Source organism: Melospiza melodia, chromosome 9, assembly GCF_035770615.1.
Source record: "Melospiza melodia melodia isolate bMelMel2 chromosome 9, bMelMel2.pri, whole genome shotgun sequence".
Taxonomy (NCBI): domain Eukaryota; kingdom Metazoa; phylum Chordata; class Aves; order Passeriformes; family Passerellidae; genus Melospiza; species Melospiza melodia.
The window spans coordinates 32256545-32282135 of NC_086202.1; the positions used below are offsets into that span (position 1 = coordinate 32256545).

At 48.8% G+C, this 25591-nt stretch overlaps 1 protein-coding gene across 2 annotated transcripts in view; it reads right to left on the reverse strand.

Annotated features, from left to right (window-relative positions):
• Positions 1 to 5026: 5026 nt before the first annotated feature.
• RNLS (renalase, FAD dependent amine oxidase) overlaps positions 5027 to 25591 on the reverse strand; it is an 85956-nt gene continuing 65391 nt past the window's right edge. The window contains exon 6 of one of the 2 annotated variants that reach the window (XM_063164099.1): positions 5027 to 6434. In XM_063164099.1, the coding sequence (XP_063020169.1) occupies positions 6405 to 6434 (30 nt within the window). In that variant the 3' untranslated portion in view covers positions 5027 to 6404. Of the gene's footprint in view, positions 6435 to 16735; positions 17584 to 25591 lie in introns of those variants that run through there. The other variant, XM_063164097.1, reaches the window with a different exon arrangement.

Here is a 25591-nt window from a genome sequence, read left to right on the forward strand (position 1 = left end):
AACTTTCCCTGTGGTGATCAGAGGCCTCACAATGTGAAAATCCTGCGAAGGGAAATGTCTCTAGCACCGGGTCATTTCACCTTGCCAAGCCAAATAATTTAAATGCAACCACAGGCTTCAAGAGGGGGTATCTCAGTCTGGGAAGAAGAGAAGAGATCCCAGAGAGACAATATCCCAGATCAGGTATTAAACTGAAGGTGGAAAATCTGGGTTCAGATCCAGGGGCTGAATAATAGGGGGAATTCAAGTGTCATCCCAGAAGGCTTCCAAGCATCAGGGTTGTTTCTATAGGCTTCTGTGAAAAGCTTCAGTTTTAATACACATAAATTTTTGGTGTAAAAAAAATCCTCCAAAATACCTGAAATCATAAACATGTTAAGGAAAAGCATAGACTCTTTCTAGAAGGGAGGGACTTCTAACTAGAATTCAGTGGGTTGTTTTGGTGTGAGAGTTTGTTAACCTGGGGCCGTTCTCAGTCCTCACAGGTCTCCTGGGCATTTGTTTTGTAGTTGGGTTGGTCTGATGCCTTCTCTGGAGATTTGTGAACTGCTCTTATCCTCCTCAGGAGTGTCCCATAAATAACCTTTTATGGTTCATGTTGTTGTGGTTGGGTTTTTTGGGGTTTTTTTGTTTGTTCATTTGTTTGGTTTGGTTTTATGGTGAGCAGAGAAAATGTCTGTTCTCTCCAGAGAAATCCCAACTCTGGCTGATGTTACCTTGCATTTCTCCCTTATTGAAGTTTCTCAAGCTCATTTTGCGGTCCTGTCAGGGCGTCTGGGGGTTGGTAGAGCACACACATGCCTCTGAGCTGAGCTAACATGGAACCATGGAATCCCAGGATGGTTTGGGCTGGAAAGGACCTTAAAGCCCACCCAGTGCCACCCCTGCCATGGGCAGGGACACCTTCCACTATCCTAGGCTGCTCCAGCCTGGCCTTGGGCACTGCCAGGGATCCAGGGGCAGCCACAGCTGCTCTGGGCACCCTGTGCCAGGGCCTGCCCACCCTGCCAGGGAACAATTCCTAATTCCCAATATCCCATCCATCCCTGCTGAAGCTGGAGGGATTGGAGCACATGTGTGATGAGGAGCAGCTGAGGGAGCTGGCAAGGGGCTGAGGGAGCTGGCAAGGGGCTGAGCCTGGAGCAAAGGAGGCTCAGGGGGCCCTTGTGGCTCTGCACAACTCCCTGCCAGGAGGGGACAGCCAGGGGGGGTCGGGCTGTGCTGCCAGGGAACAGGGACAGGACAAGGGGAAAGGGCCTCAGGCTGGGCCAGGGGAGGCTCAGCTGGGACAGCAGCAGCAATTTCTGCATGCAAAGGGTGCTCAGGCCTTGGCAGGGGCTGCCCAGGGAGCTTTGCAGTGCCCAGCCCTGCAGGTGTCCCAGGCAGGGCTGGAGGTGGCACTCAGTGCTCTGGGCTGGGCACAAGGTGGGCACCGGACACAGCTGGGACTCCAGGGGCTGGCAGGGATTTTCCAGCCTCAGTGGTTCTGTGATTTCTATTTATTTGGTACACTTGTTAATTTTTGCCTTCCCCCCTCCCTCCTTTTCCTTTTGCTGGTGGCACTTTGGGGCTGGTTCCTTTCTCAGAGCTCTCTGGGCTCCATGGCAGGAGGAGCAGCCTCTGCAGCAGCAGCTGCCCGGGCAGGGAGATGTCCCCAGCCCGGGGAACACGGTGTCCTCCCTGCAGCACAGAGCCTGCCCCTGCTGGAGCTCGCTTCAGGTGTCTCCACGTGTGTAGGTGCCACCAGTGACTCACAGATGAGCACACAGCTGAAGGCTCCGTGCACGGGGTTGATCTGAGGTGAGGAGAGAGGGAGGAAGGAGAAATCTTGCATGACTCTCTCAGCTGGTTCTTCGAGGCTGCTGGGGAAGGCACTTGCCTGTGAAATGCTCTCTCTGGCAAAGCAGCTTTGCAGCAGATCATTCCCCAGAGGTTCTTCAGTTCTCAGCAACCACAGACAGGACCCAGGGAATGGCTGGAGCTGTTCCAGGGGAGGTTTAGGGTGGAGATCAGGGAAAGGCTCTTCCCCCAGAGGGTGCTGGCACTGCCCAGGCTCCCCAGGGAATGGGCACAGCCCTGAGGTTGCCAGAGCTGCAGGAGAGCTTGGACACTGCTCCAGGGATGCCCAGGGTGGGATTGTTGGGATCAGGAGTGTGATCAATGATCCCTATGAATCCCTTGCAGCTCAGGATAATCTCTAAAGCTGGGAAAGCCAAAATGACCGACACATCCAGCAAACAGAACCTTTCCTGATGTGTGTTTGATTTTATATTATTTAATGAGCCAAACTGCTGTTTGAACCACTCTAAAACAAGAATTAGGCCTGTGCATCCAGGCCATCTTGCAGAAACTTATTTATGTCTACGGGAGCTCTGTCTTCAATCTTGTCCTGCTGTCTCCTGCTCACATCTCTCTTGGAGGATCCAAAGGGTTTTGGAACAGCTGGATGTGGTTCCTGTGGTTTTTAGAATCAAAGAATCCCAGAATGGTTTGGGTTGGAAGGGACCTCAAAGCCCATCCAGTGCCACCCTGCCATGGCAGGGACACCTTCCACTGTCCCAGGCTGCTCCAGCCCCAAAATCCAGCCTGGCCTTGGGCACTGCCAGGGATCCAGGGGCAGCCACAGCTGCTCTGGGCACCCTGTGCCAGGGCCTGCCCACCCTGCCAGGGAACAATTCCTAATTCCCAATATCCCATCCAGCCCTGCCCTCTGGCACTGGGAAGCCATTCCCTCTTGGCCTGGCACTCCATCTCTTCTGCAGAGTCTCTCTCCATGTTTTCTGTAGCTCCTTCAGGCCCTGCAAGGCCACAATTTGGTCACTCCAAAGCTTCTCCTCTCCAGGCTGAACAATCCCAACTTTCTCAGCCTTTCCCTGAAAAATGTGATTGAATAAAACCACATAAAAGCTCAAGATTCCCCAGTGTCCTGTGGGATAATCTTAGAAAATTCTACCTGTTCTTGCAGCTCTGCATTTCCCAGGGTCTAAAATTCCCATTTTCCTGCAGTGGCCTGGATCTAACCTGGACACCAGCTCCCGCTTTGGCAGGCCAGGCTTTGGGGATGGTGTTGCAATGTCCTTTGGGCTGTGGGAGCAGAGAGCCCTGGAAATCTGCATGTTTGAGCAAGTCCAGTGCAGTTGCCTCTGCTGGAGCCTGACTTCCTTCCTCGGAGCAGGCCCGAGGTCTGTGGGCTCCAAGAAGGTGGCAAGTCACCAACTTGGCATCCACAGGGACGAGGAGGGTGCGGTCCTGCTCCCTTTGCACAAAAATATCAGGGACTGCCGAGAGGAGATGAAGGTGGAAGCAAAACCTGGTTTATTTTCTTTCCTCCCAAAGCCTGTTGGGTTTCTGGCTGCTGAGAACCATTCCATAAGTGCCAGCATACAGGGAAAATTTCGGGGTTCTGGTAAAGAGATGGGGTCTGAACCTGTGGCGTTGAGGGAGGGGAATTCCTCTTCTGACAAAACTTGTTGGCATTTTAACACCGGGAGCAGAGGGGAGAGAGGCTCGTTGTGGTGGTTGGCATTGATTTCTTGGTTGAAGGAGGTGTCTGTCTGTGGTCACCTCTGCCCATGAGGTCACAGGCCACAGAGCTGGCGTGAGATGGGTCCTCATCCCTGCCAGCCCCAGGGTGATGATCCCCAAGGACAAAACTCCTCCAGCATGGGCTGATCTTTGTTTTCCAGCTTCTTGGCACACTCAGAGCCATGTTTTTGAGCCATCCCCAGTGGCCACGTGGACCTTTCCTTCTGACAGCAAGAATGGAGACTGGTGCAACTCCTGGTTTTCCTTAAAGGAGCTTCAAAACAAACCATCAGGAGTGGCAGAACTTGTTGTAAAGTGGAGGCTCCATGTTCTACTCGTTACCGTGGCTCCAAACGTCAAAGCAGCGAGCACTTCCAGCATCATTGTCACAGTGCTCTTCTCTGGGAGGAGAAAATGCCCTGGCTCTGCTGGGAATGACAAACAATGCTGGCACAGGGAGAGGCAACAGGCCTGAAATCAAAATGCTTGTGTTTATAATAACTGCTTTTACAGTGGTCCCTGGAAGGCTCGGGGTCCTGTAGGGTGAGGGGCTGTTTGGGTCATTAAATAATATAAAATCAAACACACACCAGGAAGGGTTCTGTTTGCTGGATGTGTTGGTCATCTTGGCTTTCCCAGCTTTTAGAATCACAGAATAAAACAGGAATAGAACAGGGCATAATCCCAGTCCCCAAAGGGTTTGAGGGCTGTCAGGCTCCTGCACCAGCCAGACTGACACCACCACGCTTGGAGACCATGTCACAGACTGATTCTAATTGGGGAAAACAAAAAACAAATTTATAGGCTTCTTTTTCAGCTGCAAATTAAATTTCTTCCGTCTTGTCAACGGCTTTTGGATGGCCGCTGCGGAAGGATCCTTCTGGTGAGACAAAAAGGCTGCAGAAATAATAGAAATGAGCGTCTGCAGCTGAAGAGCTTGACTGAGACTTGAAAAGTTTGCTTTGGGTGGGAGCCAGGTCCTGCTGAGGTCTGCAGGAGTTTTGCTCTTGGCCTCGGTGGGGCCAAGCTTTCACCCTCAGAGATCATGTCCTGAGGAAGAATTTAGTCTAAAATAATCCTCAAAACTTGTGTTGTTTGACTCCCATCCGGGGGTTTTTTTGGAGGCTGAGTGGCTTTGTGTTTCTGATTGACTCAGGTCGCTCCCCTTGGCATCTCCCAAGGATGGGCTCTCAACGGAGGGCCAGGAGGCACAAGGGAGGGTCAGGCCTCAATCTGGGTTCCCAAACCAACAGATTCTTTAATTTATGGGGTGTAGGACTTGTTGGGTGTGTGCTGAAGCTGCACATCTCTGGAGGGAGAGAGCCACACCAAGGTGACAGCCAGGACCTGGTGGCATCATTGGGGATGGGGGATCCTTCCCTCCCCTCTGCTGATTTGCCGTCAGGCAGGCTTTGGAAAGAGGAAAGAGGGAAATGGTAAGAAGCAGTTGGATTCCTACTCTATGTGCCTGCTGTTCTTGATGATTTTCCCCTCCTTTTTTCAAGACATGGTGGCAGGAAAAGCAGCTTGTCCAATTCACAGCCCTGCTGGACATGCAACCCTTTCCCCCAGCCTGCTATAGTATCCCACTTAAATCATACATAATTATCAAGATTAAAGTTTTCCTCCTGAACTCGATTGATTCCACAGCAAACCCTGAGAAATTAATTTCTTTTTATTTTTTTTTAACTGAAAGAGGGTGTGAAATCATTTTAACAGATTCCTTTTGGAAAACCTTGAAAACTGTCTAATAAATAGATCTATAGTGTATAGGCTTTCTTTGGTTGCACTTGAAGTTGTCCAGTGTGGAGTGCATGACTTAGACTCAAAAAATAAATTAATCTGTGAATCACTGACTGCAATACAGGGACTATCAACCACCAAGAGGCTCCTTGAAATCTCTGCTGAGCTGGCCTCTCTGAAAACCGTGGCCTTGCGTGGGGAAGAATAACAAGAATAAAAGGAAATCTGAGAATTATTTGTCTTGCAATTATTTTAGAAAAAATAATTTCTCTTTTTTTGCTGGGAGAACTTTCATTTTTCCCTGCTCTCAAATAAAGCAGTGAGATGGTCCTGCTGTGCCTCAGGCTGTCATCTTAAAATAAAGGAAGGGCTAAAAGATGTACCATCTGGAAGCCTGTGCAGAAGGAGCGTGCCAGAGCAGGCTGACGTGCAAGAGCATCCCTTGGATGTATTTTTGAACACTGGTCAATCCACTGAGGGCTTTTTTTATCGTTGGTTTTTTTTTTGTGATGAGTTGATGGCAACTTCTCAGAGGCTTTTGCTGCATGTTGCAGCGCTGGTGGTTATTCCATTAGAGGCTGAAAGGGAATTTTGGGACGCGTTGTTTCTCCCTGGAAGCAGCCTATGACTGGCACCAAAACCTCCCCCAGCTGAGTTTTGGGCTGAAATTCCAGCTGGGACTGGCTATTCCTCCAGGTCAGTGGTCTCCAAACTTCTTTTTATTATGCTCCCCTCTGTGCAAAAAACATTTTTCAGCATGGACTTCACTTGTGTGTGTGTTTATAAATTACATAATGTGCTACTGCCATCCAGGCATTTCCTCCTGCTGCACTTTGGATCATCTCGTGCATCCTACTTTGGAATCACTGCTCCAAGGGATGATGGCACAACCTTCACAATCTCCTCTTTACTGAGACCTTCCTCCTCCTCCCATTTTGTTTTTTGTCTTGAGAGGCCTGGTTCCTGTGACTCCAAAGGGTGGAGTGGGAAATTTTCCATTCTGCTGGACTTTGCAGGACTGATGCATTAATCAGCAGGTTTTGCTTAATTTCTTCTCCCCAGAGATGGACAGAAACTTGCCCACATTCCTGGGAAAAGGGCAGCACAGGCAGCACTCTTCTTCTTAGGTTGTGTTCTCAAGTCTCAGCCCTGGACTTGATGCATCCCTAGGGAAGCAAAGCAGATTTTATTTTTTTTTAGGAAATATTGGGGAAATCTGTTTTTTTATAATGCTGCTGGTTCTGGATTGATGGTTGACCTGGACGATCATAAAGCTCTTTTCCAACCTTAATGTTTCTATAACTTTTGGTGGAAATTTTCATGCCAAACTGAAATTTTGGTGGAAATTTTCATGCCCGACCAGCTCCACCTCCTCAAATACTCCCAGTGCTCCAAGCAGCCTCCACAAGGAGATGGTTCCTGCTCCTTTGGAGGATGGTGGAGAGGGGCATTTGAAGGCTGGTGATTTTTTACAAGGACAAGTGATGGCACTTTCCCTCCTCTCATCGTGGCCCCTGTAGAAAGTGCTGAAAGACTAAAGGGCATCACAGTGTGGGGGCACTTGTGCTGTTTGTTTCTCCAGCCATATGTACAGCTCAGTCCTTTTTATAGTGCCACATATGGCACAACCAGAATTGAATTTTTCATCAGAATTGATCTGACCTGTATCATCCTGTTGGCTTTAGCAGAGCTAATTCCAACAGTCTGAGATTAGGACTGAAAATATGGCCCATTTAGTGGAGGTGCAGATTCTTTGCTTCTTTTTTCTGCCAAGGTCAGGATTAAATGTGTGAGACGGTATTTCTTGTTTGAACTCAGATGTTTATTAGTTCTTATCCATGTTACAGCCTCACAAACCCTGAGTTCTACAGCGCTTCACTGTAACAAACTAAAAATGGAGCTCCATCTCTCTCTCTACAAGGCCTTTTAAGGATAAACTGTCCAATTAAGAAATGACACCTGAATTATTTTTAGTTCTAACCCAATACCCAACCACCCATGGCCTGCAATGTGGACTTTTTATCCAATTACACAAAACCACCCAAACTCATGGAGAAGAAGGTGAAGAAGGAGAAAGAAAAGAAGAAGAAGGACCAGCCTCTGCCCTAAAACCTCCATCTTGTTTATATATATTACTGCATTCTAAAACCTTAAACTACTAACTCTTCCACCATGTGATATCACACACTTCTGTTCAAACTCCACACCCACAATCCCAGTTCTATCATTCCATTTTGGAAGCTCCATGGCCTCAAGTCAAATGCAGTATTCTCTTGGGGGTCAGTGTTTGTCTAAAACCTTAAACTCTGAGTTTCCCACCATGTGATATTACACACTTCTATTCAAACTCCACACCCACAATCCCAGATCATGGCAAGAACTGAATTCTACCCTTCATTCAGATAGAATTGAATTCTATTATTCAGTTTTGGAAGCTTCTCCACAGCCTCAGGTCAAATGCAGCGTTCTCTTGGGGGTCAGAGCCTGTCAGCACAGAAAATCTGAAATCCTCAGCAGCCAGGGCTCCAAGAACTTTGCCCAGTTTGTGCTATTCACACATGGCACGTGGTGGAGGCTTGGATTGCTTTTGTCTTGCATGGGATGTGGTGCAGGGGGGCAGGTGGCTGCCTCTGCCCACAGCAGCCAGGAAAGCAGCTCTGCAATGCTGGGGCTGGTGGCTCTGGCTGTGTTTTATGGCACACAGGAGGCTGAGGGTGCTGCAGTGGGATGCTGAAGGCTCCTGTGTCACACAGCAAACTGGGGCAACAGCCATGCCAAAATCACTGCAACTGGTGAGCTAAGCCTGCCCTTGTGCTCAGAGCGGGGAAAACCCTTTTGGTGGTCTCTAAATCTCCCCTCACTACGGCCAGAGCTTCTCCCTTCATCTTGGACTCTCAAACAGCTCTGATGGGCTGCTGACAATTTGAGAAGATTAGAAACTGTCCTACAAGATTAGGAAGCTGCAAAAAACGGGCTGTAGCTACTTTCTTTCCCAGTGTTCTCAGCTGCAGCTGAGAATCTAGACCAGACTTTATTTTTGGCAAGGGGGAAAAAATAAATCTCCTTTGATACTGTGCAAAAAAAAAAAAAAAAAAAAAAAAAAAAAGGAGGAGGGAAAAAAAAAGCAAGTAAATGTTAAGCCTTGTGCCTTGAGCAAGGATCTCTTCTGCTGTGCAGCAGCAGCATTTTTAGAGCTGAAATCCACTTGCTTTGATCGCTGATGGGAAAAAAAAAAAGACATAAAAGGGAGTTATTGCAAAATAATGGATTTGATCCCTGGTAATCCTTTCTTTGGGATTAGACTTGGAATATTATTTTTGTGATCTCTGGAATTAGACTATGCTGGCGTAACAAACCAGAGCATGTGAGTTGCTCTGCAGGATGAGGGTGAGCTGTGAATAGAGAATTACTTGCACAGAACAAAGCAGATGATGAATTTACAGTTCTATTTTTGATTACTCAAGGCCTACAGGCAAGTCTAAAACCCAGCATAAAACCAGCCCCACCCCAAGGCAGAAAAGACCCAGACCTTCTCTTCTTTGCTTTAATTGTTGGTTAGAGCTCATTTTTTGAGGATTTTCCCATTCATTGGGATTTAGGAGCTTGTACCCAATCCTGTTGGTGTTGCTGTGGACATGAGATTAAAAATATCACTGGAAACCTCCTTGGTGCAGGTTCTAGTGCATGGCCACAGTGCTCTCCAGAGAAATTGGGCAAACTTGGCTTTCTCTGCCCAAAGGGTGAATCACAGGTAAAGTGCTGAGAAATCTCCCTCGGCATGTCGTTTATGGGGCTCTTAAAACAGAATAGGTGCAAAATGTGCTGTGACGCCTTGATGTGGAACTTTGAACTCCCAAATCTTTCAAAGGGAGCTGTTTCGAGGAATTTATCCCAGTTTTTCTGCCAAATTTCAGCTTCCTGCATTCAGGGGTAGCTTTTAAACTGGGGGGAAATTCTTTAGTGTTGGGGTTTGAAACAACCGATATTAAAAAAAAAAAAAAAAAAAAAAAAAAAAAAAAAAAAAAAACACAACAAAACCACCAAAAAAAAAAAGCTGTGGGCAGAGAGGAAGCTGTGGAAAGGGGAAATATTCACTGCCTGCCCCATTCCTGGGTGTGCTGCTGGTATTGCAAAGGTCATTTTGTCTCTGAACTTTGCCCAGGCTCCCAACCTCACCCTCAGCTGTGATCCCAGGGTGGCACAAAGGCATGGCTGATTAAGGAAATGAGCTCTGGAGATCCCCTTGGCATCAGGGGCTGCCGCTGTGGTGCCCTGTGCCAGCTGCTTCTCCAGGGCCAGCTCCTCTTTTGGGAGCTGTGGAGAGCCCAGCACAAGTTATCAGCTTCCCCAGCACTGTGTTTCCTGGCAAAATGTCACCTCCTGGAAGTGCTGGGGGTGGGATTGCTGTGCTGGCTCTGTGCATTTGGGGAATTATTCATGGAGTGCTCGGATGGGGATCCCTCCCAAAAACCACTTCTGGGCAACGTGATCCCTTAGGAAGCAGTCAGTGATTACAACTCATTTTCCAGAGGTAAAACAGTCTCCTGTTCCCTCTGGGGGATGAAAAATGTGCTAATCCTTTCCATTTTTGGCTCAGGGAGGGCGAGCTACCTTTCCCAGTGTTATGGATGAGGAGCTTGGAGCCCATCCTGCTTGGCTGAGGCTCAGGAGCTTTCCTGGAGCTCTCCGTGTCTGGAGGTGGTGCTGACAGCCCTGGGCACAGCCTGCAGCTGGCACCACTCCCCTGGATCTGGCTGTGCCACCTGGATTCCCCAGATCCAAGGGCTGGCAGCACAGCAGCTCCCCTTGGAATGCTCAGGGAAGGATGATTCAGGAGGGAATGGGATGGGGGGTGTGGTGGTGACTGTTTTGCCTGCTGGCACAGAGCTGGGGGCTTTGCTGGGGATGGTGCTGCTGATGGGGAGTGCCCAGCAGGACCCTCATCCTCACTACAAACCCTGGTGGTGATGCCTTTTTGTTTTAACTTTTAAATTTTTATATTTAACTTCTATATTTTTCAGATTCTGTGCTGCTTTAGTGTGTGGGTCTGAGCTTCACATTAAGGGATGGATTTGTCTCCCTACTCTTCACAGAGTAGGGAGACAAAACAATTCCTTCTCTAGCTGGGGACCAAGGATCCAAATTGTCATGGATGTATTTTATGAAAAATCCTTTTGCTAGGATTTCTTCTCCTGAGAAGCTGAGAAGCCTCAGAGGAAAAGAAAACAATAATTATCTGCTGCTGTGGAATGCAACAGATGCATCTGTGATTGGCCCATGTTGGTTGTTTCTAATTAATGGCAAATCACAGTCAGCTGGCTTGGACTCTCTGAGATTCACAAGCTTTTGTTATCATTCCATTCTATTCCTTTCAAGCCTTCTGATGAAATCCTTTCTTCTATTCTTTTAGCATAGTTTTAATATGCAATTTTCTTTTAATATAATATGTATCATAAAATAATAAATCATCCTTCTGAAACATGGAGTCAAGATTCTTGTCTCTTTCCTCATCCTGGGACCCCTGTAAACACCACCACACAAATCTCAGGCCCAAGAGCACAAACAATGTGAGCTGAGGAGAGAAAAACAAGCAGGATGGGACTGCATAACCTAAAGCTGGAATTGGACAATTAACTCCAATATGCAAATGGAGCAGAACTGATAAAAGTGACAGATCCCACGACCAGGTGTCCATTTTGTGCCCATTTTGGTTCACCTTGGGTGCAGCCCTGGCTGGGCTCTTGTGCTGCCCAAGGTGGATCCATGGAGGAGATCCTTTTAATAAATCCCTGCTTTATTCTTTAACTCTGTCCAGCCTCTGTTCTAGGCCAGCCTTCCCAAGGCATCAGCGGTGCTCCAGCTCTGCCTGTCCCCCTTCATGTCTCTCACTCCTTCCTTCCCTTGCAGCCCCCTGCATGGAAAACCACAATTATGGTGATATCAGCTCTAACTCAGCAAAGGATCTCAGCTCCAACCTTCATTTGCTTTCTAGATTTGGACTCCTTGATCCTAAATTCCCTGGCAGCAGAGTGGTGATGCTTGGGAATATTCTTGGAGGTGATGGCAGAGTAGCCTGCCTGCATCAGGGGTTTGTGCCAAGCCAAGTCACACCTGAAGGATCAGCAGCTCATGGTTTGGGCTGTCTGGAGTAGAGACCACACAACTATTTACAAGAATGTGAAGCAATAGGACAAGGGGGAGCAGCTTCACACTGAAAGAGGGGAGGTTTAGAGTTGAAATTAGAAAAATACCCTTCCCTGTGGGGGTGCTGAGGCCCTGGCACAGGGTGCCCAGGGATGCACCTGGATCCCTGGCAGTGCCCAAGGCCAGGCTGGACAGTTTATTGGAAAGGGTTCCTGTTCACAGCAGGGGTTTAGAATGAGATGATCTTTCACTGATCTTCTTTACTTTCAGGGAGGGGTGTGTGTTCGGGCTATTTGTGGGCACACCCTTGCAGAAAACCACCTGCCTCTTGTGCTCTGAGCTCTGACAAATTTTTGAGAGCTGAAATCTAGAGAGATTTCTTTTTTTGAGAGCTGAAATCTAGAGAGATTTCTTTGGTTTCCAAAGAAACCTTCACCTCTGGCTTTTATTTCTACCTTCAGTTGTTTGGCTCTCAGAGCTCCTCCCAACAGTGGCTTGAACCAAAACCACAGACTCCAGAAAAATCCAAGGAGAAATAGCACTTCAACATCACTATTAGATCTCTATTGTCTTCACTCTCTAAATTCTCTTTCCCTTTCACTGGATCCAGGAGAAATAAAATGTTACAAGCAGTTGCTTTGTGTTCTTCCCATTCTTTTTTTCCCTTCCTCCCCTTCAGGGTGAGTCAGGGTGCTGAGGTTCTCAGAGAGGCTGGGAAGAGGAGAGTGCCTGATTTCCAGGGGCATACAGAGATGTGTGACAGATGCCAACATCTGGCCACAGCTACAACAAGCAAAAATTACAGGTGGTGTTTGTGGTTAGGAAGAATCTGCATTTATTGGCCATATGAGGCATTCATGGATCCTGTAAGAGAGAAAAAAGGCTCAGTTTTTGTTTTTGTTTTTTGGTTTTTTTTATTAAAAGTGTTTGATAGAAGAATAAACCCAGACCAACCCCCCAGGGAAGGACACTTGTTTTCCAAAATCAGGCCCAGTTCCAGCTAGGGATGGAGATTTATGCCACAAACTGAGGTTGTCTTGATCCTGTGATCTGAGGGTTGCCAACCTTTGCCATCTCTCAAAATATCCATTAATTTATTTTTTATAATATTTTATTTATAATTATATTTTTTATTTCATGATTTTTTTATTTAACGATATTTCATTTATCGTGTTTTTTTTTTTATTTATCATTATATTTTATTTATCACACTGCTTATCTGGGTTGGTGAATTGTTGAGTATTATCCCATTATAAGTAAAGGCAGGTCTGGCTCCTACTCTGGAAACACCCAAAACAAATTGCTTTTAATTAAAAATGACCTGATAGAGAATGAGTGTAGACATTGTCCCACCTGTCCTCATCCTGTGAATGCCTCAGAGCACAGGATAAAGAGGATATAGGGGAGATAAAAAAATCCTGTCAGGAAGACTCCATGGCCATAAATCCATTGATTTAGAGTCAGAGTCCTCTTTAGCATCAGCTGAAGAAAACCCAGGTGAAGGAAACAGACTGCAGACCACCACTGCTGGTGGTCCAAGCTCTAAGCCCCATCTAGGAATTATAAAAAACCTCCCTTAGCTGATGGTGCCAGGCTGCAAAATGGTATCAGCTTCTGCAGGGGCAGAGGAACATCTGGGTGCAGATCTCCTCCAACCCCCCAGGCTCCTGGGCAAGCTGCTCCTGCCCTTGAGGGTGTGTTTCAATAACTGATATTGAAAACCCTCCATGACAAGCAGAAGCTGATGGGAAGCGTTTCTTCATTCTCACAAACCATCACCCCCCCCCCCCCCACAAGATACATTTTATGAAGTGTGGGAACCCAAAAAGCTGAAGTTTAGTTTCCATTGCTCGTTGGTTGAGTTTTGCAGAGTCATTTTTCTCGCCTAAAAGTGGAGCAGTTCTCTGCTCAAAGCTGTGCTACAGACCTGATTCCTCTCTGTGGCCTGCTCACCTTGCAGGCAAGGGCAGAGCTTGCTGATCTAGCAAGCCCTGACTGCTGCCTTTCCCCACCCCATCACTTGAGAGGGTTTCTCAGACACACCTGTGTCATGACCTTGATTTTATAATCATTCTCATGAGGGGGTTTTCACAGGGAGGAGGAGAGGGGGAGGTTTTTTCCTCTCAGCCCCAACCCCAGCCTGCAGAGCACCCCAGGCTGCTGAGGAACCCTCAGCTGGTGGAATGTCAGAATAATGGCACAATGGAAGTAAAATTACTGATTTCTGAGTGAGCCCTTTCCTTTGGAGTAACACTGCCCTGCCAGGGGAAACCTTGGGGTTAAAACAGGGGATGTTTCACAGGAGGAACCTGGAGCTGCTGCAGAGAGCCCAGGGGAGGCACCAGCATGGGCAGAGGGATGGAGCAGCTCTGCTGGGAGGAAAGGCTGGCACAGCTGGGGGGGCTCACCTGGACAGGAGAAGCTCTGGGGTGACCAAACTGTGGCCTGAAGGAGCTGCAAGAAGCATGGAGAGAGATCCTTTAGAAGTGATGGAGTGACAAGGGGGGATGGCTTCCCACTGCCAGAGGGCAGTTCTCTTCTGTTACCTGGGCAGTTTTCTTTATCTCTTCCACACCCAATCCCCTCCAGGAGACCTCTGCTGTTCATGGGCCATTAATTATTAATTATCTCCTGTCCATGGCCAGTGAGTGTCCCTGCAGGGCTGATCCAATCCCACCATCCCATGGGGAGATGCTCCGCCCAGGGGAGGAGCCAAGCATTCCTACCTGGATCCAATCTGAGCTTTGGGACCCCACAGCAGCCTTTGCCCCCTGCATTGCCAGAGGAGCAGCTTTCTGCTGCCCTGCATGGCCAGAGGGAGCCCAGGCCCATCTGCAGCAGCCCTGGAGCTGCAGAGGAAAACTCCCCCCTTGTGCAGGATCCCTGCTGCACAGAGCCACAGCTGGCACTGCAGGAGGGCTGAGCCCCCCTGGGATGGGGCTGGGACACCCCCCTGGCACACAGGGGGCAGGGCATGGTCTGGCTCTGTTTATCTTTTTGTACTATTGCATCTGTATTTTAATTTTCCTAGTAAAGAACTGTTATTCCTATTTCCATATCTTGCACGGGAGCCCCTTAATTTCAAAACTATAATAATTGTGAGGGAGGGAGTTTACATTTTCCGTTTCAGGAGAGCCTCCTGCCTTCCTTAGCAGACACCTGTCTTTCAAACCAAGACAGATGGTCTCTGGAAAGAACCAGTCCATTGCTCAGGACCATCCAAAAGAAGCCAAAATGCTGTGAGGAATCACCAGCAAAGGAAGGGAGAGCACCACGATGCTGCAGCACAAATCCACCATGCCCTGGGAGCAGTTTTAGTCTCCCCAGCTCAGAAGGGAGGAAACAGAGCTGGGAAAGCTTGGGGAAGGATGGAAGAACTGGAATGGCTTCTGTAGGAGGAGCTTTTTAAGCCAAGTTGCCTATGACTGTCCTGCTGTAAGAAATTGGAGTGTAGCAGGTGGCACCAACTTCAGCTGGAGACAGGCTCAGACTGGGCAGGAGAAGGGTGCTGCTCTCAGGACACACATTTCCCCGGCAGAGTCCCCTGGTTTTGGGGATGTGAGGAGTTTCTGTGAGTTTAAAAGGGTGATGAATGAGTTAATGAATGAGCAGAGTGCTGATGGCTTCCAAAATGACCCACTTCATAAAACCCCTGAGCAGCAAAAGAAGCCGCAAGAGCCCCCAGGTGAAATTTCCCTGTTTTCATGTTTCCCTTGTTCCTACACCTCTCCCCGGGTTTTTTGGGCAGAGTTCAAGGCAGGGTATGGCCTCAGGGGATCTGCAACAATGCAGACATTGTCACGCTCTCCTGGCACAGGAAATCAAAGAGACCTTCCCTCTTGAGCACGGATGTGATGAGCAAGTGATTTCTGCTTTACATCCTCATTCAAGCTGAGCACCTGATGATGAAGCCCAGAGTTCAGAGACTGAGGGATGGAAAAACTCAACTCCCCCAAACCATTCTGTTTCAGGTGCCACCAGGTTTCTGAGTAAAAGAACTACTCACAGGCTGCCTCAGGATCCAACCACGGAGCAATGTTGGCAGGATAAAAGCCAAGTAAACCAACATGCTGAATAAGCAGAGAAACCTGTGCCACTTGCAACGTGTTCTCAGCTTCTTTTGCCAGCAGAAGAGGGTCCTGGGCTTGTGGGTGATTCACTTTGTGTCACTTGGCTCCACCTCAGAGGTGAGGGTTTCGGAATTACTCACAGCCCCGTGCTAACGGAGCGGATCGGGTGATGCTGCTCAAGTTTTGCACCCTTTGAACCCAAAGAGGTTCTGAGCAGGTGACTGCAAAACGAGACCTCCACGCTCTTTTTTTTTTTTTTTCCCCTCCCCCAGTTTGAGGCAGGTTTCATTCCAGTGAGTCCTTGTTTAGACTGGGTGGCTGGTATTGATTGAGCCTCAGCACAACAATCTCTGTTCTTCACTGGGAAGGGACAAGTGGGCTTCAATTATGGATGACACAGAGCTCTTAACCATTACCCAGGCATCACAAATTCATTTCCTAAATCCTAGAGCCTGTCTTTTCTAATCCAACTCACACAAGGAAGGAAGGATTCTGCTTTGGTACAGACTGCTTGGAAGCCTGGGCATGATCTGGCAGAGATGGAACCAGGTGGAGTGCATCTAAAAAGTACAACCCTCTTTTGACTCCTGAGATTTTACCTCCCTTCCCTCAATTTCCTCCCCAAGGAAACCAGAATCTAACACACAGGAACAAAAGAGAAAAACCCCCAAGCCTTGCTTATGCCATATATCCAAAACTCTTGTAAATGGAAAGTTTGGAAGCCAGAGAAAACTGTTTGTTGTGCCAGATAGGGCTACTTTCAAAGTCCCCAAGTGTATTCCTTTGCCCTTCTCTCATTAAAAAGCTACAATGGACCCTGCACAGATGTGTTTTTAAAGGTGTAAAGAGCTGCCCAAGTAGCTGGAGGGATCACAGATACTGTTGTGAGGACTGTGGTGCCTCAGCCTGGCTGGGATGCAGCTGTAGGGGAAAATACCCACCTTGATCAGAGTAGATGGATTTAGGAGGTGACTGCAATTGTGAATTCTCCCTCAGCTTGTGCTTTCTGCTGAGTGGAGGCTTGTTTTATTTTACCCCACTTCTCAACTACATGGCCACCTTTGTTTCAGCCATGAAGCCTCCTTGGCCAAACAAATATTTTTATTAATACTCATCAGCAAAATTATAAACAGATACTGAGAACCACGGGCTCGGCTCTGATTGTTTGACCTTTAGTTTCTACTGACAACAGCAAAGTAAACAATTTCTGTGGGGACTCAATGCTGATTTCTGCCACAAATAAATTAGAAAATGAGATGAACATAGTGAACTTTAATTTATTTAACAGAGACATGAAGCCATTGAAACTGGGAGCTGCCCTGGAAGAACTGATACCTGTGGAGCAATGAGTGTCCCTGGCAAAATGCTGCTCTTTGCTCATCTGGCAGGTTGGATTAGGATGGATCTGCCCAGTGGTGTGGACTTGAACTTAAGTGGACTTGAGATGGGTGTCTGCCCTCCTGAGCAGTGCTCAGGGTGGGTATTCAGAGGCAGATCTCCCTTGAGGAGCGTGAATGGGCAGGGAAGTTCCTATGCACAGTTCTGGTGTTCCAAGAAGGACGTGAAGCTGTTTGGAGCAGGTCCAGAGAAGGCACCGAGCTGCTGAGGGGGCTGGAGCACCTCCCCTGTGGAGCCAGGCTGGAGAGCTGGGGCTGTGAGAAGGGTGTGGGGAGACACCACAGCTCCTTCCAGGGCATGAAGGGACACAGGGAGGCTGGAGAAGGACTGGAGGGACAGGACACAGGGAATGGCTTCCCACCTCCAAAGGCAGGGTTAGATGGGATATTGGGAATTAGGAATTGTTCCCTAGCAGGGTGGGCAGGCCCTGGCACAGGGTGCCCAGAGCAGCTGTGGCTGCCCCTGAATCCCTGGCAGTGCCCAAGGCCAGGCTGGATTTTGGGGCTTGGAGCAGCCTGGGACAGTGGAAGGTGTCCCTGACATGGCAGGGGGAGGAACTGGACGGTCTTTAAGTTCCCTTCCAACCCAAACCATTCTCTTCACCTGTAATTTTATGATCCAAGCAGAGCATGGAAGTAAAACCCCAGATCCCACTGCTTTATCGCCAGATAGGAAAACGCTGAAACCTCAAACACAGACGAACCTGCAGAGAAAGTAAAAGGCAAAAAGCCCCGTTTTTAGCATAGCTCCTGCCCTCAGCAAAGAGCAGGAGGCAGGTGGAGTGCTGCTGAGGCTGTGTGGGGATGGCTGGCCCAGCAGGCAGCCCAGGCCTGCTGCAGTCACAGGGTTACAGCAGCCCCATGAGCCGTGCTGACCTTTCGGGAGCTCCCATCCCTCCCCCACAGCCTGGGACAGCTGTAAACATCCCCATCATAAAGACACAATTGTGAGATCCCATTTATTTGCCATTAGGAGCCGGCCTGGCACGGCCCTGGGTTGCCCGAGGGGCTGGGCAGGCCGGGCCTGTCCCTGCCCTCCTGCCATGGCCTGGGACCATGGCAGGCCACAAACGCCTCTGGGCTGTCCCTGAGCCCCTCCTGGCGCCAGCCTCGCTGGGACAGCTCCTGCCAGATGGAAACAACAGCCCAATTCCCTCCTGGCCTCTCACCAGCTCTTCCCATCCCTGCTGCTCCCCCGGGTGCAGGCGCTGAGGGTGGGGAGGAGGGCAGGAAGTTGCTGACGCGGGCGGTTGGATTTGGGTTTGAACACCATCCAGAAAGGAGCACCAAATATTAGTAAACAGATCAGGAAGCGTTTCCGTGTTGGGCAATAACTCTGCTTTTCCACGGCAGCCATCTTCTCCAGTGGTTTTTCCACCAGAGAAAAGGACCCCACTTGGTTGCTTTGCTCAAACATCAGCGGAGCGGATCGGGTGATGCTGCCTAAGTTTTGCACCCTTTGAGCCCAAAGAGGTTCTGAGCTGGTGACTTCAAAACAAGTCCTCCACGCTCTTTTATTTTTTCCCCCCTCCCCCAGTTTGAGGCAGGTTTCATTCTAGTGAGTCCTTGTTGGGGCTGGGTTCACTAGGAAGGAACAAGGGGGCTTCAGTTATGGATGACACAGAACTCTTAACCATTACCCGGGCATCGCAAATTCATTTCCAAAATTTCAGAGCCTGTTTTCTTTTCTCCTTGAGCCCCTTTAGGTCCTGCCCTTCAAAGCCAGGTCTCTGGGCAGGTGCTGCAGCAGAGGATTCTGATTTGGGCATGTGTTGTATTTGTGGGGTTCCCCACATGAGGAAGGAACGATGAATCTGACTCCATGTTCTCAGAAGGATAATTTATTATTTTATGATACTACATTATATTAAAGAAATCTATACTAAACGATACTAAAGAATACAGAAAGGATACTTACAGAAGGTTAAAAAGATAATAATGAAAACTTGTGACTCTTTCCAGAGTCTCAACACTGCTTGGCCCCAACTGGCCAAAGAGTCAAAACAACTCGCACCAGAATCCAGTGACACAATCACCTGTGGGTAAACAATCTCCAAACACATTCCACATGTGAGCACAACATAGGAGAAGAAAATAAGATAAGAATTTGTTGTCCTTTTTCTCTGAGGCTTCTCAGCTCCCCAGGAGAAAAATCCTGGGCAAAAGTATTTTTCCAGAAAATGTGAATGCCACAGGCACGGGTCTGATTCTTGTAGAGCACAGGCTGCATGCTCCTGGACATCCCAGGGGATTACAGGATCCTGCAGCCATGTCCAGCATCTCCACCATGATCCAGGCTGAAAAGGAAAGGATCAGGATGCTTGGCCTATATTGCTTGGGAAAAGAAGATTATGAAGCAGTTTCCCGGCCGTGTGGTGAAGAGGGAATTACTGAGTTCCGTGGGCTCGTCAGGGCAGGGACAAAAGGCCTGTCAAGTCCTGCTGCTTCAAGCTGCAGTCAGTCCCATTAAGAAAAAGACACAGGAATGAATCAAGCACTGCATGAAATCCTGGTTTTACCCTTCCTCAGCATCCTGGGATGAACCCAAGCTGCTCCTCTTGCAATATGTGAGGGAAATAAAACAGTCCCTGATTCCAGAGGAATGAACTGCCCCAAATCTGTGTTTCTGTGCTCTCCATCATGGCTTCCACTCAACAAGTTCAAATTTAGGGGCTTGGATAAGAAACCTGTGGTCAAGGGCTGGTTTTGGAGAGAAGACCTCAATTTTGGGCACAGCACCTCCCACTGCTGGTGTAGAGGGATGCTGATGTGGGATGGAGGTGGCACCAGCATGAAGAAGAGGAGCTGAGAGGATAAGGGTAAAATCATTTCAAATGAGACAATTCTGACCCACAGCCATCAGCAACCCTAAAAGCTAAGGAGGAAGAAGCAACAGAATTTGTCTTTTTTCGTGTTGAACTCCATGAGATGGTGTGAGAAACCATCTGATCTAACACCTCGTGTGACCAAGGCACTGTGACTGCATGAATCATCCCACACAGACACCTGGTGATGCTAAAGGTGACACTGTGACACCCACAGCTTACCACTTGTTTTGCCACTGGTGGTTTTCACTGATACCTTCAGTGCTGCCTGCAATAACTAACACATGGCATGTCCATTTGAGAACCAGGGTCTCCAGGGAGATGCCACCACACCCTTGTGCTCTCACCATTTCAGTCTCCTTCCTACACCTTTGTCCTGCTTTTTCTGGTTAACAAAGATAAGGGGCCTGTCTCACTCCAACCTCTGCCATGGACAGGGACACCTTCCACTATCCCAGGCTGCTCCAAGCCTTGGAAACTTCCAGAGATCCAGGGTGCCACAGCTTGTCTGGTCGCCCTGTGCCAGGGCCTGCCACCCTCACTGCCCATCCTGGGCATCCCTCAGCCCCAGCAGCAGGGAGAACAAAGGGAGCAGGAAAAGTGAGTCCTGCAGGACCAGCTTTGTTATAAAGTGAGGGAGCTGGCAAGGGGCTGAGCCTGGAGCAAAGGAGGCTCAGGGGGCCCTTGTGGCTCTGCACAACTCCCTGCCAGGAGGGGACAGCCAGGGGGGGTCGGGCTGTGCTGTCAGGGAACAGGGACAGGACAAGGGGAAAGGGCCTCAGGCTGGGCCAGGGGAGGCTCAGCTGGGACAGCAGCAGCAATTTCTGCATGCAAAGGGTGAATTAGTTCTTATCTATGTCACAGTCTCACAAACCCTGAGTTCTACAGCACTTCACTCTGACAAACTAAAAATGGAGCTCCATCTCTCTCTCCCCAAGCCCTTTTAAGGATAAACTTAAGAAATGACACCTGAATTATTTTTGCTTTTAACCCAATACCCAACCACCCATGGCCTGCAATGTGAACTTTTTTATCCAATTACACAAAACCACCCAAACCCATGGAGAAGAAGGTGAAGAAGAAGGTGAAGAAGAAGGATCAGCCTCTGCCCTGAAACCTCCATCTTGTTTATATATATTACTGTATTCTAAAACCTTAAACTCTAAGTTTCCCACCATGTGATATCTCACACTTCTATTCAAACTCCACACCCACAATCCCAGTTCTATCATTCCATTTTGGAATTCAGTTCCAGGCCTTGGCAGGGGCTGCCCAGGGAGCTTTGGAGTCCCCATCCCTGGAGGTGTCCAAGGAAGGGCTGGAGGTGTCCCAGGAAGGGCTGGAGGTGTCCAAGGAAGGGCTGGAGGTGGCTCTGGGCTGGGGACAAGGTGGGCATTGGGACTCCATGGGCAGGGAGGGCTTTTCCAAGCTCGGGGATTCTGGGGTTCTCTAAACACCACCCAAAAGCCCTCTGAGGGAATTGCTGGGGCAGCCTCCTTGCCCAGCTGGGAAGCTGATGCCAGGTTTAAGGAGCTTTTCTGGCTGTGGGCTGGAGCTCAGTCGTGTGCTGAGCTCCTGCAGGGCTCCTCTCCAGCTCTCCTCGCTCCGGGGAAAGCGCCGAACGTGCCGGGGCGTTCTAACGAGCTTTCCAAATGGTTCCTACCCCTCTGCTCCCAGGCCAGGCCTGCATGGAGCAAACAGAGCTGTGCCGAGGCGTGGATGGAGCTGGAATCCTTCCCCAGCCGTGGCCAAGTGGGAATAAGAGTTACTTCTTTATAGCAGATGTGTAGCTCAAAGTTCACCATAAGGGCACTCACATCGAGAGCACAGCGTGTATTGTTCTGCAAGAAGGCTCAGCTCAGCCCTTCAAAAGGCTCTGGAACAACTAATTTCATTATTCAAAGAATAAAGTGAGGCAGAGGGAGCCAAAATTAACCCTCTGGAAGCAGGGATTTCTTTAGCACCCTGTGCTTACAGATGCAGGCAGAAAATCTGCCTTACAGTGTCCCAGCTCTGTTTTTCTCACTAGTTTAGGAGTTGGATGTCTTATTCCTCTCAAAATGACTACCTGGACCCAGGCCAGGCTGAGCACCCCCACATGAAGCCTTCTGTGTGTACACTGCAGCAGCAAATATGGTTCGGGATTTTCATCTCCATTTATGACCTCCAGGGAAAATCAGAAGCAAATTTATTTTTTTTAAATTATCCATACAAAAATGGTCGTTCTTTTACTGACCAAATTAAAAAATAATACTTGCAGACAAGAAGGAGAGAAGAAGACAAGTTCACAAAAGGAAAATTCACCTATTTTTAGGCAGATTTGAGCAAAGAAGAATACACTCCTCCAAATTATGTCCCCTCCTTGACCAAGGATCACTTGACCATGTGGCTGGGGCATGAACCGTTCCTGAAATTCTCCCTGCCTGACCAAACTCCTCTCTCTGGAGCTGAGCTGCTCGCTCAGCATCAATCCTACCTGTGAGTTAAGTTCTGAGGGAAAAGCCCAGGACACCTAAAGGAAATCCCCCCAGAGCATGGGTGGATAAAGGCTCAGTCAAGGACCATGTGCAGATGGGTCCCTTTCATTTGCTGCTTCACTTCCAGCACACGGAGCAGGGGTGGAAATGAGATGGGGCAGAAACCCTGGGCTTCTCCCCAACCCAGAGCTGCTCAAAAATCCTTTGGTGAGTCCCTTGGCAATGGCCAGGGACCGCCTGGGGCTGGGATGTGTAACAGGGATTATTTACATTTGCTCCCATCCTGCTGTGCCTGCAGCTTGCATTCCCAAGCTGGCCCCCAGGACTGCCCTTAAATCAAAGGAAAGTGGGATTTGCACTACCCAGGTGCGCTGAGGGAGGCAGCAAACCCCAAATGACCGGGATGAGGGGTGCTGATGACCTGATTTGGACCAGACTCGCTCCAGCTCTCCCTGGACAGAGCAACACCCGCGCACAGCCCGTGGCTATTGCAGCATCACATCTGGGAGCAGCTCGAGAACAAAAATCCCTTTGTCCCGGCGTGTTCCCGAGGCTCCATCCCTCCCATGCCGGGGAATGTGTGAATGCTTTGCTGCAAACGGGAACTGGCTAAATTCGAGGTGCTGAGCCGGGATTTTCTGCTATGGAAAAGGTGGAGAAGTGTGGGGAATGGATTTATAGAAAATTTTAAAAACTTAACAGAAGGCTCATATGTCAACTTTGAGATAAGAAATGCTGGCTTAGAAATGTCATGGAATAGGATAGGTGTTGTTAAGAGAGGAATAGTGCTAGAAATCCAGTTTTTAAAGGTAGTTTTCTAAATAAGACTAGATACTTTAGAGAAATAAAATTATGAAACATATTTTGTAAACGATTTACGAGGGGTAATTTTAGATGATTAGTTTTAAGGTATTTACAGCATAGTGCAGCTAAAGCTGATCGAGAGATAAGAAACACTTATAGTGTATTGTAAAAGATACAGAAACAGTTTCTGATTGTGATGGTGTGAATGATAACATCTGTATCGTCTCACTCTTCTCATAGGACTAAAAATAGAATGAAAAGTTTAATAGAATAATAGAATAAAGAATAAAAGAATAAGCTGCCCCATCTCTGGGTCAGAAAAGCACATAATCCGACAGCACAGGGAGAGTGGCCCTTCCCCTCCTCTCCCTCCAGCTCATCCCCTTTCCCTGCGCTCTGGCTCGGGAGCCAGCTGCCAGGACAGAGGCTGACCTATATCCAGCTCTGACTGCCCACCACGTTTTATTTATTTATTTACTTTTTTAAACCCATTTTCCCCCAGATCTGTTCTGAAAAAGCACGGTCAAACCCCTGCCCGCGGCGCTCGCATCCCCGCAGGGAGCCCTCGGTGCGCAGCCCGCGGCACGGGGGAGATGCGAGCGGCTGATAGCGCTGAGAAAGGAAGGATGTCGGGCCCGGCACAGGTGAGGGAGGAGGTGCCGCGGGGCTGGGCTGCAGCCCTGAGCACGGCAGATAATGTCACGCTGAGCTGCGGTTCACCGCAGCGGCCCCGTGACCGGCCCGGCGGTCGGGCGGCGGGGGAACAGCGGAACGGGCTCGTTTTCCCACAGCGCGGCTCGCACGGGGCTGGCTGAGAGCCCTCAGCACTGAAAACCCTTCCCCAGAGCTTCGGGGATGAGGGACAGACACACACACACCCAGCTGGGTTTTTCCGTGGGATGAAAATTGGGAAAGGACAAGAAGCCTTTCCAAGCATCACCACAGCCTCCAAGATGACAGCAACCTGTCCTGCACCCCTTTACACGAAACTTCTCCACTGGGTTAAACACTGTCTCAACCATGCAAGTCCTCGGCACTGAGAACCCTTCCCCAGGTGTTCAGGGATGAGGGACAGACACCCATCCATGGGGTGAAAACTGGGAAAGGATGAGAAGACTTCCCAGGGGTCTCCAGGGGTTTCATCACCACAGCCTCCAAAACGACAGCAACCTGTCCTGCACATGAAATTTCTCCACTGGGGTTGAGCCAGTGCTCAACCATGCAAGCCCTCAGCACTAAAAACCCTTCCCTAGATGTTCAGGGATGAGAGACAGCCACACACACCTGGCTGGGATGAAAATTGGGAATGGACAAGAAGCACGAGGTTTTCCAAGGGTCTCCGGGGGTTTCATCACCACAACCTCCAAGATGACAGCAACTTGCCCTGCACATGAAATTTCTTCACTGGGGTTGAGCCCTCATCACTAAAAACCTTTCCCCAAATGTTCAGGGATGAGTGACAGCCACAAACACCCAGGTGGGATGAAAATTGGTAAAGGACAAGAAGCACAAGGCTTTCCAAGGGTCTCCAGGGGTTTCATCACCACAACCCCCAAGAAGACAGCATCCTGTCCTGCACCCCGTTAACCCAACACAAAATTTCTCCTGAACACTGGTTCAACCCATGTGAGCCCCTGGCACTAAAAACCCTTCCCCAGATGTTCGGGGATGAGGGACAGCCACACACACCTGGCTGGGATGAAAATTGGGATGAAAATTGGGAAAGGACCAGAAGCCTTTCCAAGGGTCTCCAGGGGGTTCATCACCACAGCCTCCAAGATGACAGCATCCTACCCTGCACCCCTTTACCCAACACAAAATTTCTCCACTGGGGTTGAGGCAGTGCTCAACCCATGCGAGCCCTCAGCACTAAAAACCCTTCCCCAGATGTTCAGGGGTGAGGGTGTGCCCTGGTTCAGGGCAAATGTTGGAGAGCATAAACAGAAGAAGACGATTGGAAATAAAAGCATCATATAGTCAACCTGAGACATTGTGACAGCCACACACACCCAGCTGGGTTTTTCCATGGGAAGAAAACTGGGAAAGGACCAGGAGCCTTTCCAAGGGTCTCCAGGGGTTTCATTACCACAGCCTCCAAGATGACAGCAATTGTCCTGCATCCCTTTACCCAATATGAAACTTCTCCACTGGGGTTGAGCCCTCAGCACTAAAAACCCTTCCCCAGATGTTCAAGGATGAGGGACAGCCATACTCACCTGGCTGGGTTTTTTTCTGTGGGATGAAAATTGGGAAAGGACAAGCCTTTCCAAGCATCACCACAGCCTCCAAGAAGACAGTAATCTGCCCTGCACCCCCTTTACCCAACACGAAATTTCTCCACTGGGGTTGAGACATTATGGGGATTTTTGAATGAGTTAGGGATGGGGCTTCTGAATTGGTTTTGATGATGTAGTTTACTTCTTTTACATAAATAGGAAGGGTGAGTTTGGCTCACATATTTATTGTATGGTTTACAAGGTCATAAGACCCCTAGTTATAAGACTTCTTAAGGATTTATTGACTAATAAAACAAGGATATTTACGTTTTTTACTTAATCTTTAAATATTTTGTCTTATGGACTCATGTTACAGTGTAAGCTTTCTTA